The sequence below is a fragment of the Dendrobates tinctorius genome, unplaced genomic scaffold, assembly GCF_039654945.1.
Source record: "Dendrobates tinctorius isolate UK_male_01 unplaced genomic scaffold, ASM3965494v1 ptg000202l, whole genome shotgun sequence".
Lineage (NCBI taxonomy): Eukaryota > Metazoa > Chordata > Amphibia > Anura > Dendrobatidae > Dendrobates > Dendrobates tinctorius.
Window position 1 is genome coordinate 8,584,398 of NW_027361869.1, and position 14,339 is coordinate 8,598,736.

The following is a 14,339-nucleotide window of genomic DNA, read 5'->3' on the forward strand; positions in this document are numbered from 1 at the left end:
AATGGATAGCGTCCTTTTAAATCGTTCCTGAAGCCCCTTTATAGTCTCTGAACCACAGGGCTCATGGGCATGGTGTTCTTAGCAGGATATAAGAATATTATCATTGTGGAGTGCTTTTTCCTACAGGACGGGGACACATCTAATAGTAAAGATCTTCCAGAGACCCACGAGGATGAGGACCACGTCACCTTGCTGCAGTCCAGTTTTCGAGCGCATGTGACGCGTGCCAAAATGCTCGGCCAGAGGTAACGACCGTGGTCACTACAGAATGTATCCCGAGCATCACAAAGATGTAACACAACTAGCTCAAAGCTATCTGTGGTGAATCCCCCCATTGGGGTTATTATGACCGCTCTCCCACCATGTGCAGGAGTTACGAGCACGCCACGCTATGTGCTGCCGAGAAATGATCTCAATTATTAGACTTTTCTATATAAACTCTGCACGTTACATGTGACGCTGATCTTCCCACTTGTTTCAGGCAGGACCAGATGAAAGGCGGGGAGAGTCCCATCAGAAGGAGTCCACCATCTCCCGTATCCAGGAAATCCACCCGTCAATCACTAGGTAATCTGCCCTCCCTCAGAGGACCAAAATCAAGAGCATAGCGTCATCAGGAAACCTCAGACTGCAGCAGTCTATCACAGGCTGCGGCGGTCTGGTGGAATAAATGGTGACCTCACCGTTTCCTCTCTGCGCAGTCCCCTCTGCATTGGGTTCACGAGGGGGACCGTAGGCGAGTATGATTGAGTTTACTGCTTTACATATTCAAAGTTTTTACTCTGTCGCCTAATTGGGGGACACAGAACCGTGGGTGTTATGCTGCTGTCCACTAGGAGGCGACACTATGCATAATCTGAAAAAGATTAACTTTGGCTCCTCCTCTGCAGTATACACCCCTGGACGGCGTCAGCCTTCTCCAGTTTTTGCTTAGTGTCGCAAGGAGGCACACCTTTTTTCTTCCGTTTTTTTCCTTTTTTCGTCCGGAAATACAGATGAAGAAAAGAGGGTCTCCAGCGAGACTCCCGGCATGGCTCCCTCCTCGGTCCCCTATTAGGGGTACCCGGTTGAGGTCGAGGTGGCTATTCCCCATGTCGCTCCCTCCCCAGTCCCTCGGGTCCTGGTTCGAGGTCGAGACCCCCCTCCTTCCCCAACCCCTTTAAGGGGTCTGGGTTGAGGTTGAGGCGAGGATGAAGACCCCCTGACGGTGACAGACGCACCCTCCCTAATCCCCCGCAGGGGGCATTAGGTTGAGACGCGTCAGGTAGGGTCGGAGATCAGGCAGCATTCCGCAGCTTCCAGGGACCCCAGGCCGGCTGAGGGATCCTGTTGGGGCCGGGGGAGGGTGCGGACTGGATGGCACAGCAGAGACAGGGTTTTTTCTGCGTCCCTGTCTCTGCAGCAGCAGCGGCTCCATAGCGCTTCAGGGGCCCCACATACAGAAACCGCTACCCCTGCTACCCCCACCGCTATCCAGTCGACCATTCTGGGGGGGGGTCTGGTACAAATCCGCCCCCCCCCCCCGGACTACCGCGCCGCTCTGGAGCCCTCCTGGACATCAGGCCTCTAATTTAGACCGCGGCTTCGGCCTTGCCGAAGCCGCCGCCTTTTTCCCCACCCCCCGGATGACCAAAATGACACACTGGAGTGTCATAGAAGGGGCGGATTGAGGCAGAAAGGGGGCGTTTTTACACAGCCCAGCGCGCCCTTTTCAGCTCTCCGCCCCCTCCTCCCTCTCCTCAGAGTCCCGGTGGCCATTTTTTCTGGATGAGATCCAGGAGAGGAGCATCACAGCGGTCTCCGGGGGGCACAGAACTGGGATCTGTCGGCGCCGGACCTAGGGGCACACCGGTGGGGTAAGATCACAGCTGGGTTCTCATTACTCAGCTGTGAATCTATACTTCCTATAAGGCTCTCTGTGGGTTCCCTCTGTGTAGCCACCCCTGTACGATCCCTTATAGCCAGCCTCTGTGCACTATGCCGGGCTGAAGGAAGAGAACCAGGCAGGAATGTTTCTATGCATTCTGCACAGCCTGCAAAGCCACGCTCCCTAGTGGCAGCACGTATCCGCACTGCCGGGACTGCATCCAGAACTCTGGGTCAGAACCCCATGGAGTCCCTACTGACGCTTCAGTGTCACAGGCCACGCCGGAATGGGCAACTCAGATGTCTCAGTCCATGACACAGTCCATAGACAACCTAACTGCTACATTGCTGCAAGCTCTGCAGAGTCGGGCCCCGGCTATGGACGGTACACAGCAAATGGACAGCTTGTCTCAGGAACATGCTGCTTCCGACTCTCACAGACGTAAGCGGACCCACAGGTCTCAATCACCTGAGTCGCACTATAGCACAAGGTCGTCCCCCTCCAGGGAGAGACAGCGTCATTCCAGGTCTCCTGGGCAGTCCCCTGCCACAGACAGACAGTGCAATTTACCACAGGGATCCCCCACCACAGAAGACCCCCGCCCCAGGTCGCCCTCCAGGGATCACCTTAGCGAGGCACAGGATTCGGAGGGCATCTGTGACTCCGACTCAGATAACGAAACGGACAGGTCCGTGGTACCTTCTCCACCTAGCAATACAGCGCTAGTTGAGGACATAATTTCTGCCATTCATCGGGTGCTAAAAATTCCAGAGTCGGCCCCGGAAGTCCCAGAACATAGGATTTGCTTCGAAAGTGTTCAGAAACCACCTAAGGTCTTCCCTAATCACCATGAGTTTGAGAAAATACTTACCAAACAGTTTGCGCAGCCTGAGAAAAAATTCGCTAATCGCAAATATTAGGAAGCGAAGTACCCCTTCCCACAGAAAGACACCAAACAATGGACAGATCCACCTGAAGTGGACCCTCCGGTTTCTAGGCTAGCAGCGCAGACTTTACTCTCTCTGCCGGATAGCTCAACCCTCAGGGACGCAGCAGACCGGCAAGTAGAACGCATGGCTCGTTCTATTTTCGAAGCGGCAGGCGCCTCTCTGGGCCCTGCGTTTGCTTCAGTTTGGGCAGCCAAGGCCATCCTGGCTTGGGCCAAAAAACTACAGGAGGGTCTTCAGGCTTCAAATCCTGAGCTCTCGGACCAAGCGGTCCAGATAGCAGTGGTAGCAGACTACATGATTCATGCAGCCCTGGATTCCGCCAGAGGTGTAGCGGGAATAGCATCAAACGCCATCACGATCCGACGCATCCTCTGGCTGCGAGAATGGAAAGCGGATGCGGCCTCAAAGAAGTCCCTCACGCGACTTCCGTATTTTACTGGAAGACTTTTCGGCGAAAAGTTGGACACCATGATAGCCAATGCCACTGAGGGTAAGAGTACTTCTCTCCCTCAACTAAAACCGAAACGCACGTTTAAACAAAGAAACCAGACGCGATTCCGATCCTTTCGGAATTCCTCGGGCTGGTCCGTTTCGCGCCCAGTGCAAAACCGTAACCGTTCTCCACGCAGGGACAACCCACGGACGCAGCAGCGACCGGACAGGGCTTGGCAGTCGAAAGCAGGCCAAGCGAAACCCAAGGGAGGAAAACCTCAGAACTTCGCTTCATCATGACTCGCGACCTCCGGAAGACACCCCACCAGTAGGCGGCCGACTTTTACTCTTTCAGCAAGTCTGGCTGCCTATTACAGAAGACAGGTGGGTCAGGGAAATAGTGTCTTCCGGATACAAGATAGAGTTCACTTCCGTTCCACCGAACCGGTTCTTCCTTTCTATTCCTCCAACACCACCAGAAAAGGCTTGTGCTTTCCACCAAGCGGTTTCCTCTCTCCTTCAATCAGGAGTTGTGGTGCCGGTTCCCGCGAACGAGATATTCCGAGGATTCTACTCAAATTTGTTCGTAGTCCCCAAGAAAGGAGGCGGCGTCCGACCCATACTGGACCTAAAACAGCTCAACAATTACGTACGGGTCCGTCATTTCCGCATGGAGTCCCTCCGGTCCATCATTGCATCCATGGACCAGGGAGAATACCTCGCCTCCATAGACATACAGGATGCGTATCTCCACATACCAATTGCTCCCGCCCACCAAAGGTTTCTCAGGTTCGCGGTCAACCAAAACCACTACCAGTTTGTCGCCCTTCCGTTCGGACTCGCCACGGCTCCAAGAACGTTCACCAAAGTCATGGCGGCCACCATGGACGTCCTGCACTCAAGAGGCATTCTAATCGTCCCGTACCTGGACGACCTCCTCATCAAGTCTCCCACTTTCAAAGACTGCGAGGTCAGTGTCTCAATCACACTACGTAATGAAGTAAACCCCGGCACTCAAAATGAGGACAAAGGAATGAATGCAAAAGTGAATTTATTGACACACTGCAAAGGGAACCTAACCAGAGCAACAGCACCAACGTTTCGGCATAAAGCCTTTCTCAAGGTAGTTGCCTGAAAGGTGTGAACAAATAACAATAGTGATAAGTGCATGTATATACACGTGATACATAGAATGAATATATACACAAATATAATACAAATGTACAAAAGAGATACAATGCGAGCGGAACATACATTACTGGTTACAGCGGAGAGACACGGGTCACATAGGACGACCGGAAATTTTCACAAAAGGAGGTGAGGTTCCATATATTTCGCAGAGTGTGCTTCTTAGTAGCATGAAAAAGAAAGGTTCAACATAAGTAGGCATATGTACCAGAAGGAACAATATTAATCAGGGTACAGATAGTGGAACAGCCAGAGATAATGTCCGTAGTGGAAAGAAAGGAGAGAAAGAAAAGGAAGAGAGAAAGAAAGAGAGGGGGGAGAATGGGAGAGAAAGAAAAGAGGGAAGAAAGGAGGGAAAGAAAGAGGGGGGGAAAAAGGAAAAGAAAGAGAGAGGGAGAGAGAGAATGAGAGAAAGGAAGAGGAAGAAAATCTGGAGGGAAAGAAAAGGAGGAACAGAGGAGGAGGGGGAGAAAGAGAGAGAAAAAAAGGAGAGAAAACACGGGGGGAAAGAAGAGATAAGAGGCAAAGAGAAGCAAGAAAAGAGAAAGGAGAGAAGGAGAGAGAGAGAGGAATGGGAAAGGAGGAACGCGGCAGATGAGTATACTGGAAAGCCTCAGGAGATTAGGGCACATACCGTAAGTGGAGGAGTGACAGGGTCACTATATGAGGAGAGTGGAAGGTGAGTGGACGCCTGAAAAAATAAATAGGTTTAGTAAGCTGGAGAAGGATGAGGAGTGAGTGAAGGCTCCAGAGCGGGGGGTACCTGCAGTAGATGACCGGGACAGGCACATGTGGCGGTGGAAGCGGCTGCGGCGACGTGACATGCACAGGAAGGACGGCGCCATTATGAAGGGGCCGGCCGTGTCACGTGAGAGGCGTCATTTCCGGTGGCGCGCAATAGGGCATGCGCGTGGTGGTGAACATGACGTGCTCCGTCATGTGACCGCGCGGTAGCGCGCGGTGGAGCGCAGTAGGACGCGCATAGAGGAGAGGCCATATATGCATGTCTGTGGAGCACAGAATCAATAGCAATGGGGCGGTCAGTGAGGGAGAGAAGTTATCTACCGTATTACCTGTGATGGGGCGTGAATAGGGGTGTACCGCTGGAAGGTAGTGGTGTGGGTGAGGTTCAATGATGTGAAATCTAGAAGGGAAAAAAAAGGATTAAGGTCCTGCAAGAAAAGGGAACTTGGCAAAAGGGGAAGAAAGACCGCATGGGTATATGCATGCGTATCCCCACATGTGTGTGTACATATGCACACACAAATCTGCACATGTGACGGCGCATACATATATAAATACGCAGGCCAACATGAATAAACGACATATAGAAGATCGAAGTCCATTAGAGCCAGCGTGAAAGCTGACAGTAATGGAGTCCCATATACAAGGCAATCGGAATGAGAAAAGACCAACCAGGCAAAGGGTATAGATAAATCACCGGGGGGCGTCATATTCCCTATTAAGCCCTAATGGCTCCATGGTTTGAAGAGTATGAATCCAAAACGCCTCATGTTCCCTGAGAGTTTTTATGCGATTTCTGCCCCGGCGGGGTTGGATAATTTGTTCGATCACTTGGAATCTCAGTTGTGGGATGGAGTGACCAGCAGTATGAAAGTGAGCCGGAATGGGTAGGGTAGTCAGTTTACAGCGAATCGTGGATTTATGCTTATTGATGCGGTCATGGATATGCTGAGTGGTCTCACCAACATACCCGAGGCCGCATGGGCACTTAATCAGGTAAATGACGTAATTCGATTCACAGGTGAAGTATCCAGGGATTGGGAACTTCTTCCCGGTGCGTGGGTGTGTGAAGAATTCGCCTTTAGTGATGTGCGAGCATTGGAGGCAATGCAAGCAAGGGAAAGTACCCTTGCGTTGGCAAGAGAAGAAGGTCTGTTTAGCCAATGGCTTAGAGGGGCCAATGTCAGCCCTAACTAGGGAATCCCTAAGGTTCTGGGGACGTTTATGACAGATCAGGGGCTGAGAAACAAACTCAGGGACAGTGGGATATGCTAGATGAAGTAATGGCCAGTATTTGAAAATGACGCCATTTATAAGAGGGCTAAATGGGTGGTAGGTGCTAACAAAAGGAATGCTCTTGCGGCTCTGAGAGTCAGAGGTTGGAGTGAGGGTCAGAGGTTTTGCATTAGACGGATAGCCTCTTGCTAAAAAATTTTTCTCCATGTCGATGTGTCGTGCATCCCTGGTGGAGGAATCTGACACGATCCGGTCGACACGGCAGTGCTGGGAGTGAGGTAGGGATCTCTTGATGTGTTGCGGGTGACAGCTAGAGTATAGGAGAAGGCTGTTTCTGTCTGTCGGTTTTGTGTACAAATCCGTCGAGAGGGTATGATCGGGATTGATAATAACAGTGGTATCAAGGAAATTGATAGAATGGTCACTGTGATGGAGAGTGAACGAGATATTGTCAGTGTCGTTGTTAATGTCAGAGAAGAAGGAAGTGAGTGATGTAATATCACCTGTCCAGATGAGAAAAATATCATCTATATAGCGTTTCCACAATGCCACCTGATTCTCGAATAGTGGATGAGGGTAGATATGGTTATGCTCAAAAGAGTCCATGTAGATATTAGCATAGGGGGGCACGACGTTGGATCCCATCGCGGTCCCTCTACACTGCAGAAAAAATTGATCTTCAAAGAGGAAAAAATTCTGAGTAAGGACCACCTCAAGCATATCCAAACAGAATTCTTTCTTGAGAGGAGAAAGGTCCATGTGAGTATCCAGGAACTTGTCAACTGCACGGAGGCCCTCGTGGCTAATACTGGTGTACAAACTTGAGACATCCAGGGTAACTAACAAGCAGTTGGAAGGGACACTCGTGATGGATCTAATTATGGACAGGAAGTGATACCGCCCATTATCCCGTGATCCCACATCTCCACTCTCATACAAGAGAAAGTAAAAATGTACAAACAAAAAGCCACCATTGACGATAAACTCTGTGACTTTCTGATCAATAACCATCCCATTACCCCTGTTTTCTACACACTTCCCAAGATCCATAAGAATTTGACTTCCCCACCCGTCCGTCCCATAGTCGCGTCCACCGATTCATTATTATCACCCATTTCCATTACTCTTGAGAAAATACTTACTCCACATATCCCCAAAATTGCCTCGTATCTGAAGGACACCAATCACTTCCTGTCCATAATTAGATCCATCACGAGTGTCCCTTCCAACTGCTTGTTAGTTACCCTGGATGTCTCAAGTTTGTACACCAGTATTAGCCACCACGAGGGCCTCCGTGCAGTTGACAAGTTCCTGGATACTCACATGGACCTTTCTCCTCTCAAGAAAGAATTCTGTTTGGATATGCTTGAGGTGGTCCTTACTCAGAATTTTTTCCTCTTTGAAGATCAATTTTTTCTGCAGTGTAGAGGGACCGCGATGGGATCCAACGTCGCGCCCCCCTATGCTAATATCTACATGGACTCTTTTGAGCATAACCATATCTACCCTCATCTACTATTCGAGAATCAGGTGGCATTGTGGACACGCTATATAGATGATATTTTTCTCATCTGGACAGGTGATATTACATCACTCACTTCCTTCTTCTCTGACATTAACAACGCCACTGACAATATCTCGTTCACTCTCCATCACAGTGACCATTCTATCAATTTCCTTGATACCACTGTTATTATCAATCCCGATCATACCCTCTCGACGGATTTGTACACAAAACCGACAGACAGAAACAGCCTTCTCCTATACTCTAGCTGTCACCCGCGGCACATCAAGAGATCCCTACCTCACTCCCAGCACTGCCGTGTCGACCGGATCGTGTCAGATTCCTCCACCAGGGATGCACGACACATCGACATGGATAAAAAATTTTTAGCAAGAGGCTATCCGTCTTATGCAAAACCTCTGACCCTCACTCCAACCTCTGACTCTCAGAGCCGCAAGAGCATTCCTTTTGTTAGCACCTACCACCCATTTAGCCCTCTTATAAATGGCGTCATTTTCAAACACTGGCCATTACTTCATCTAGCATATCCCACTGTCCCTGAGTTTGTTTCTCGGCCCCTGATCTGTCATAAACGTCCCCAGAACCTTAGGGATTCCCTAGTTAGGGCTGACATTGGCCCCTCTAAGCCATTGGCTAAACAGACCTTCTTCTCTTGCCAACGCAAGGGTACTTTCCCTTGCTTGCATTGCCTCCAATGCTCGCACATCACTAAAGGCGAATTCTTCACACACCCACGCACCGGGAAGAAGTTCCCAATCCCTGGATACTTCACCTGTGAATCGAAATACGTCATTTACCTGATTAAGTGCCCATGCGGCCTCGGGTATGTTGGTGAGACCACTCAGCATATCCGTGACCGCATCAATAAGCATAAATCCACGATTCGCTGTAAACTGACTACCCTACTCATTCCGGCTCACTTTCATACTGCTGGTCACTCCATCCCACAACTGAGATTCCAAGTGATCGAACAAATTATCCAACCCCGCCGCGGCGGAAATCGCATAAAAACTCTCAGGGAACGTGAGGCGTTTTGGATTCATACTCTTCAAACCATGGAGCCATTAGGGCTTAATAGGGAATATGACGCCCCCCGGTGATTTATCTATACCCTTTGCCTGGTTGGTCTTTTCTCATTCCGATTGCCTTGTATATGGGATTCCATTACTGTCAGCTTTCACGCTGGCTCTAATGGACTTCGATCTTCTATATGTCGTTTATTCATGTTGGCCTGCGTATTTATATATGTATGCGCCGTCACATGTGCAGATTTGTGTGTGCATATGTACACACACATGTGGGGATACGCATGCATATACCCATGCGGTCTTTCTTCCCCTTTTGCCAAGTTCCCTTTTCTTGCAGGACCTTAATCCTTTTTCCTTTTTTTCCCTTTTTCCCTTCTAGATTTCACATCATTGAACCTCACCCGCACCACTACCTTCCAGCGGTACACCCCTATTCACGCCCCATCACAGGTAATACGGTAGATAACTTCTCTCCCTCACTGACCGCCCCATTGCTATTGATTCTGTGCTCCACAGACATGCATATATGGCCTCTCCCCTATGCGCATCCTACTGCGCTCCACCGCGCGCTACCGCGCGGTCACATGACGGAGCACGTCATGTTCACCACCACGCGCATGCCCTATTGCGCGCCACCGGAAATGACGCCTCTCACGTGACACGGCCGGCCCCTTCGTAATGGCGCCGTCCTTCCTGTGCATGTCACGTCGCCGCAGCCGCTTCCACCGCCACATGTGCCTGTCCCGGTCATCTACTGCAGGTACCCCCCGCTCTGGAGCCTTCACTCACTCCTCATCCTTCTCCAGCTTACTAAACCTATTTATTTTTTCAGGCGTCCACTCACCTTCCACTCTCCTCATATAGTGACCCTGTCACTCCTCCACTTACGGTATGTGCCCTAATCTCCTGAGGCTTTCCAGTATACTCATCTGCCGCGTTCCTCCTTTCCCATTCCTCTCTCTCTCTCTCCTTCTCTCCTTTCTCTTTTCTTGCTTCTCTTTGCCTCTTATCTCTTCTTTCCCCCCGTGTTTTCTCTCCTTTTTTTCTCTCTCTTTCTCCCCCTCCTCCTCTGTTCCTCCTTTTCTTTCCCTCCAGATTTTCTTCCTCTTATTTCTCTTCCTTTCTCTCATTCTCTCTCTCCCTCTCTCTTTCTTTCTCTCTTTTCCTTTTTCCCCCCTTTTTTTCCCTCCTCTTTCTTTCCCTCCTTTCTTCCCTCTTTTCTTTCTCTCCCATTCTCCTCCCTCTCTTTCTTTCTCTCTTCCTTTTCTTTCTCTCCTTTCTTTCCACTACGGACATTATCTCTGGCTGTTCCATCAGCTGTACCCTGATTAATATTGTTCCTTCTGGTACATATGCCTACTTATGTTGAACCTTTCTTTTTCATGCTACTAAGAAGCACACTCTGCGAAATATATGGAACCTCACCTCCTTTTGTGAAAATTTCCGATCGTCCTATGTGACCCGTGTCTCTCCGCTGTAACCAGTAATGTATGTTCCGCTCGCATTGTATCTCTTTTGTACATTTGTATTATATTTGTGTATATATTCATTCTATGTATCACGTGTATATACATGCACTTATCACTATTGTTATTTGTTCACACCTTTCAGGCAACTACCTTGAGAAAGGCTTTATGCCGAAACGTTGGTGCTGTTGCTCTGGTTAGGTTCCCTTTGCAGTGTGTCAATAAATTCACTTTTGCATTCATTCCTTTGTCCTCATTTTGAGTGCCGGGGTTTACTTCATTACGTACATATGTCTTTTTACCCCCTGAGCACCTCCATTAACGGGTGGTAGAGCCTGGAATTTCCATACTCGTGTCTTAATCACACTAGACACTCTGAGTCGCCTGGGATGGCTAGTCAACCTACAGAAATCATCGACTATCCCAACTCGGACTCTAACATTCCTGGGAATGGTATTCGACACCGCCAGGGGCCTGGTGCTCCTTCCCAAGGACAAGACACTGGCAGTGTCTGGGAGTTCGCACACTCCTTCGCAGTCCTCCTCGATCTCTCCGGTTTGCCATGAGAGTCCTCGGCCGGATGGCAGCAGCAATAGAGGCAGTGCCATTTGCCCAGTTTCACCTCAGGGTCCTTCAACTAGCCATACTCAGATCTTGGGACAGGAACCCCTTCTCCCTCAACAGGGAGTTCAGGTTGACGTCATCAACCAGGAGGTCCCTGCATTGGTGGCTCAAACCAACCTCGCTTATACGAGGGAAGCCATTCCTCTCAGGACAATGGAAGATCCTGACTACCGATGCAAGCCTGACAGGCTGGGGGGCGGTGCACCTACATCACAGGGCACAGGGCAAGTGGTCACCGAGGGAAGTGACATTGCCCATCAATGTTCTGGAAATCAGGGCCATTCTCTTGGCACTGAGAGCCTTTCATCACTTGCTTGCAGCCTCGCACATACGGATACAGTCGGACAATGCCACGGCTGTGGCATACGTGAACCACCAAGGCTGGACCCGCAGCGCCCAGGCGATGAGAGAAGTGGCTCATATCCTTCGCTGGGCGGAAGACACGAGGTCGGTACTTTCTGCGGTACACATTCCGGGTGTAGAAAACTGGGAAGCCGACTTCCTCATCAGGCAAGGAATGGACTCGGGGGAGTGGTCTCTCCATCCCGAGATTTTTTGCCATATCTGTCAACGCTGGGGAACCCCGGAGGTGGACCTAATGGCATCCCATCTCAATACCAAGGTCCCCAATTTCATGGCCAGGACACACGACCCGCGGTCGCTCAGAGCGGATGCCCTGGTCCAGGACTGGTCCCAGTTCCGACTCCTGTACATTTTTCCACCCCTCCCCCCTAATCGCCAGGGTCGTGAGGAAGATCAAGCAAGAGGGAGTTCCGACCATCCTCATCGCGCCAGACTGGCCCAGACGTACATGGTACGCCGACATCGTCCAACTTACAGCAGACGCCCCCTGGCGTCTACCCGACCGTCACGACCTTCTGTCTCAAGGTCCGTTCTTCCACCAGAATTCAGGGGCTCTCAATTTGACGGCATGGCCCTTGAAACCTGGATTCTAACCCAGGCAGGTTTTTCACCGGCAGTCATTGCAACTATGATCTAGGCAAGGAAGCCGGCCTCCGCCAAGCTCTATTATCGTACCTGGAGAGCTTTCTTTTCTTGGTGCGAATCTCATGGACAAGTCCCACTCCCTTATTCCCTCCCGAAGGTACTAGGTTTTCTTCAATCGGGCCTAGATGCCAAGCTATCCCTAAGTTCGCTTAAGAGTCAGGTGTCGGCGCTTTCAGTCCTTTTTGAAAAGCGCATTGCTATTAAACCGCAAGTAAGGACTTTCATCCAGGGAGTTTCCCGATTGGTTCCTCCCTACAAACGTCCGCTGGATATGTGGGACCTCAATCTGGTCCTGACAGCATTGCAAGCTCCACCCTTCGAACCTCTTAGAGGAGTTCCACTCTCCATTCTGTCTCAGAAAGTGGTTTTTCTAGTGGCGATCACCTCGTTACGCAGAGTGTCGGAATTGTCAGCACTTTCCTGCAGAGGGCCTTTCCTAGCCTTTCACCAGGACAAGGTGGTTCTCCGCACGGTACCATCCTTCCTTCCGAAGGTTGTGTCCAACTTTCACCTCAATGAGGAGATTTCACTGCCATCCCTTTGCCCGGTTCCGGTTCATAGAGTGGAGAAGGCTCTGCATACGCTTGACCTCGTCAGAGCATTGCGGATTTACGTGTCCAGGACTGCACCTTTCCGGAAATCTGATTCCCTCTTCATTCTTCCGGAAGGTAGTCGCAAGGGGCTGCCGGCTTCCAAGGCTACCCTTGCCAGGTGGATCAAGTCCACCATACATGAGGCCTACCGACTCAACAGTTCCCCTCTTCCGGCCGGTATCACGGCACACTCTACACGGGCAGTAGGGGCCTCCTGGGCCATTCGGCATCAGGCTTCGGCACAACAAGTGTGTAAGGCGGCCACTTGGACTAGCCTACACACGTTTACGAAACACTACAGTGTTCATACCCAGTCCTCAGCGGATGCAAGCCTGGGTAGACTGGTTCTGCAGGCGGCAGTACCCCAAGTCTAGGGAACTGTCAACACAATATTCGTCCACTGCTTCCCACCCAGGGACTGCTTTGGGACGTCCCACGGTTCTGTGTCCCCCAATTAGGCTACAGAGTAAAGGAGATTTTTGTGTACTCACCATAAAATCTCTTTCTCTTAGCCTTTAATTGGGGGACACAGCTCCCACCCTGTTGTCCTTACGGGCCGTTGTTTACTGTTGAGTTCTCATACTGTTCTTTGAGCTCGTACATAGTAGCCTTCTTACAGGCATGGTTATGTTATTTGATTACGTTCCTCCTTATGCTTTGGCACAAAACTGGAGAAGGCTGATGCCGTCCAGGGGTGTATACTGCAGAGGAGGAGCCAAAGTTAATCTTTTTCAGATTATGCATAGTGTCGCCTCCTAGTGGACAGCAGCATAACACCCACGGTTCTGTGTCCCCCAATTAAAGGCTAAGAGAAAGAGTTTTTACGGTGAGTACACAAAAATCTCCTTATTATGCCCGGACAAACCCGTTAACAAAACAGACTTGTCAGTGCCCTAAAAGGGGTTGTGCACAACTCTGACACCCCTTTCTCAATCCCTATGTTTCCTCCTTGGATGATGATCACACCTATACTCGCCTCCGGTGCTGGCACCGTTCCAGCCGTGATCGCAACGGCTTTCTCATGGACCATATGAGATTGTTATGTCATACCATCCCTGCTGCCAATGAGAGTAGTCAACAACCCCTTTAAGGCAGTTTCTGTATATTGATGGCCTACCTATCAGAATAAAGAAGGGGCAGTGAAGTTTACAGGAGCAGTGTCCATATAAGTGTGGATGTCCACTGAAGTGAACAGGGGTACGTCGTCAATGTACCACCCTTACATTTTTACCTTATAGAAATCCATATTTCTTGGGTTTTGGACAGGGTGGATCAATGTGCACAGTAATGTATGATCTCTGGAGTCTACGCCAATCCCAACAAAGTGGTCCCAAAGTCTACTGGAAATGAAGCAGTATTGTGAATGGTTGTCTTACATGCACAGCGCTGCCGGCCATTTTCACCGCGGGGGAGGGGACAAGGGACCCTATTTCTCGTGCTGCGTTACAGATCTAAACACACAATCAGATCAGGTTTTGATTTTTTTTTTATTGCATGTGATGTTGTAGCCGGTGAAAGCAGCGGAGAGATCAGTGAGGATTGTATCGAAGAGCTGATATCTGAAGAAGAAAAGGAAGAACAGCCCAAAACCAAGAGGCCTAATTCCCGGACGTCAGGGTCACGGCGATCCCCTCCTGGTCTGTGCCTCTAGATTATAGGGCTAACGTGTTTTTAATAA

General features: G+C 50.1%; 1 protein-coding gene across 5 annotated transcripts in view; it reads left to right on the plus strand.

Moving 5' to 3' along the window:
* IQCE (IQ motif containing E) overlaps nt 1-14,339 on the plus strand; it is a 60,550-nt gene that overhangs the window by 41,614 nt on the left and 4,597 nt on the right. For all 5 annotated transcript variants that reach the window (XR_012221994.1, XM_073553722.1, XM_073553723.1 and 2 more), the window contains 3 exons: nt 127-245; nt 482-567; nt 14,170-14,298. Coding sequence is in view for 4 of the 5 variants with exons in the window: in XM_073553722.1 (XP_073409823.1) it covers nt 127-245; nt 482-567; nt 14,170-14,298 (334 nt within the window). In the remaining variant the exon portion in view is untranslated. The remainder of the gene's footprint in view (nt 1-126; nt 246-481; nt 568-14,169; nt 14,299-14,339) is intronic.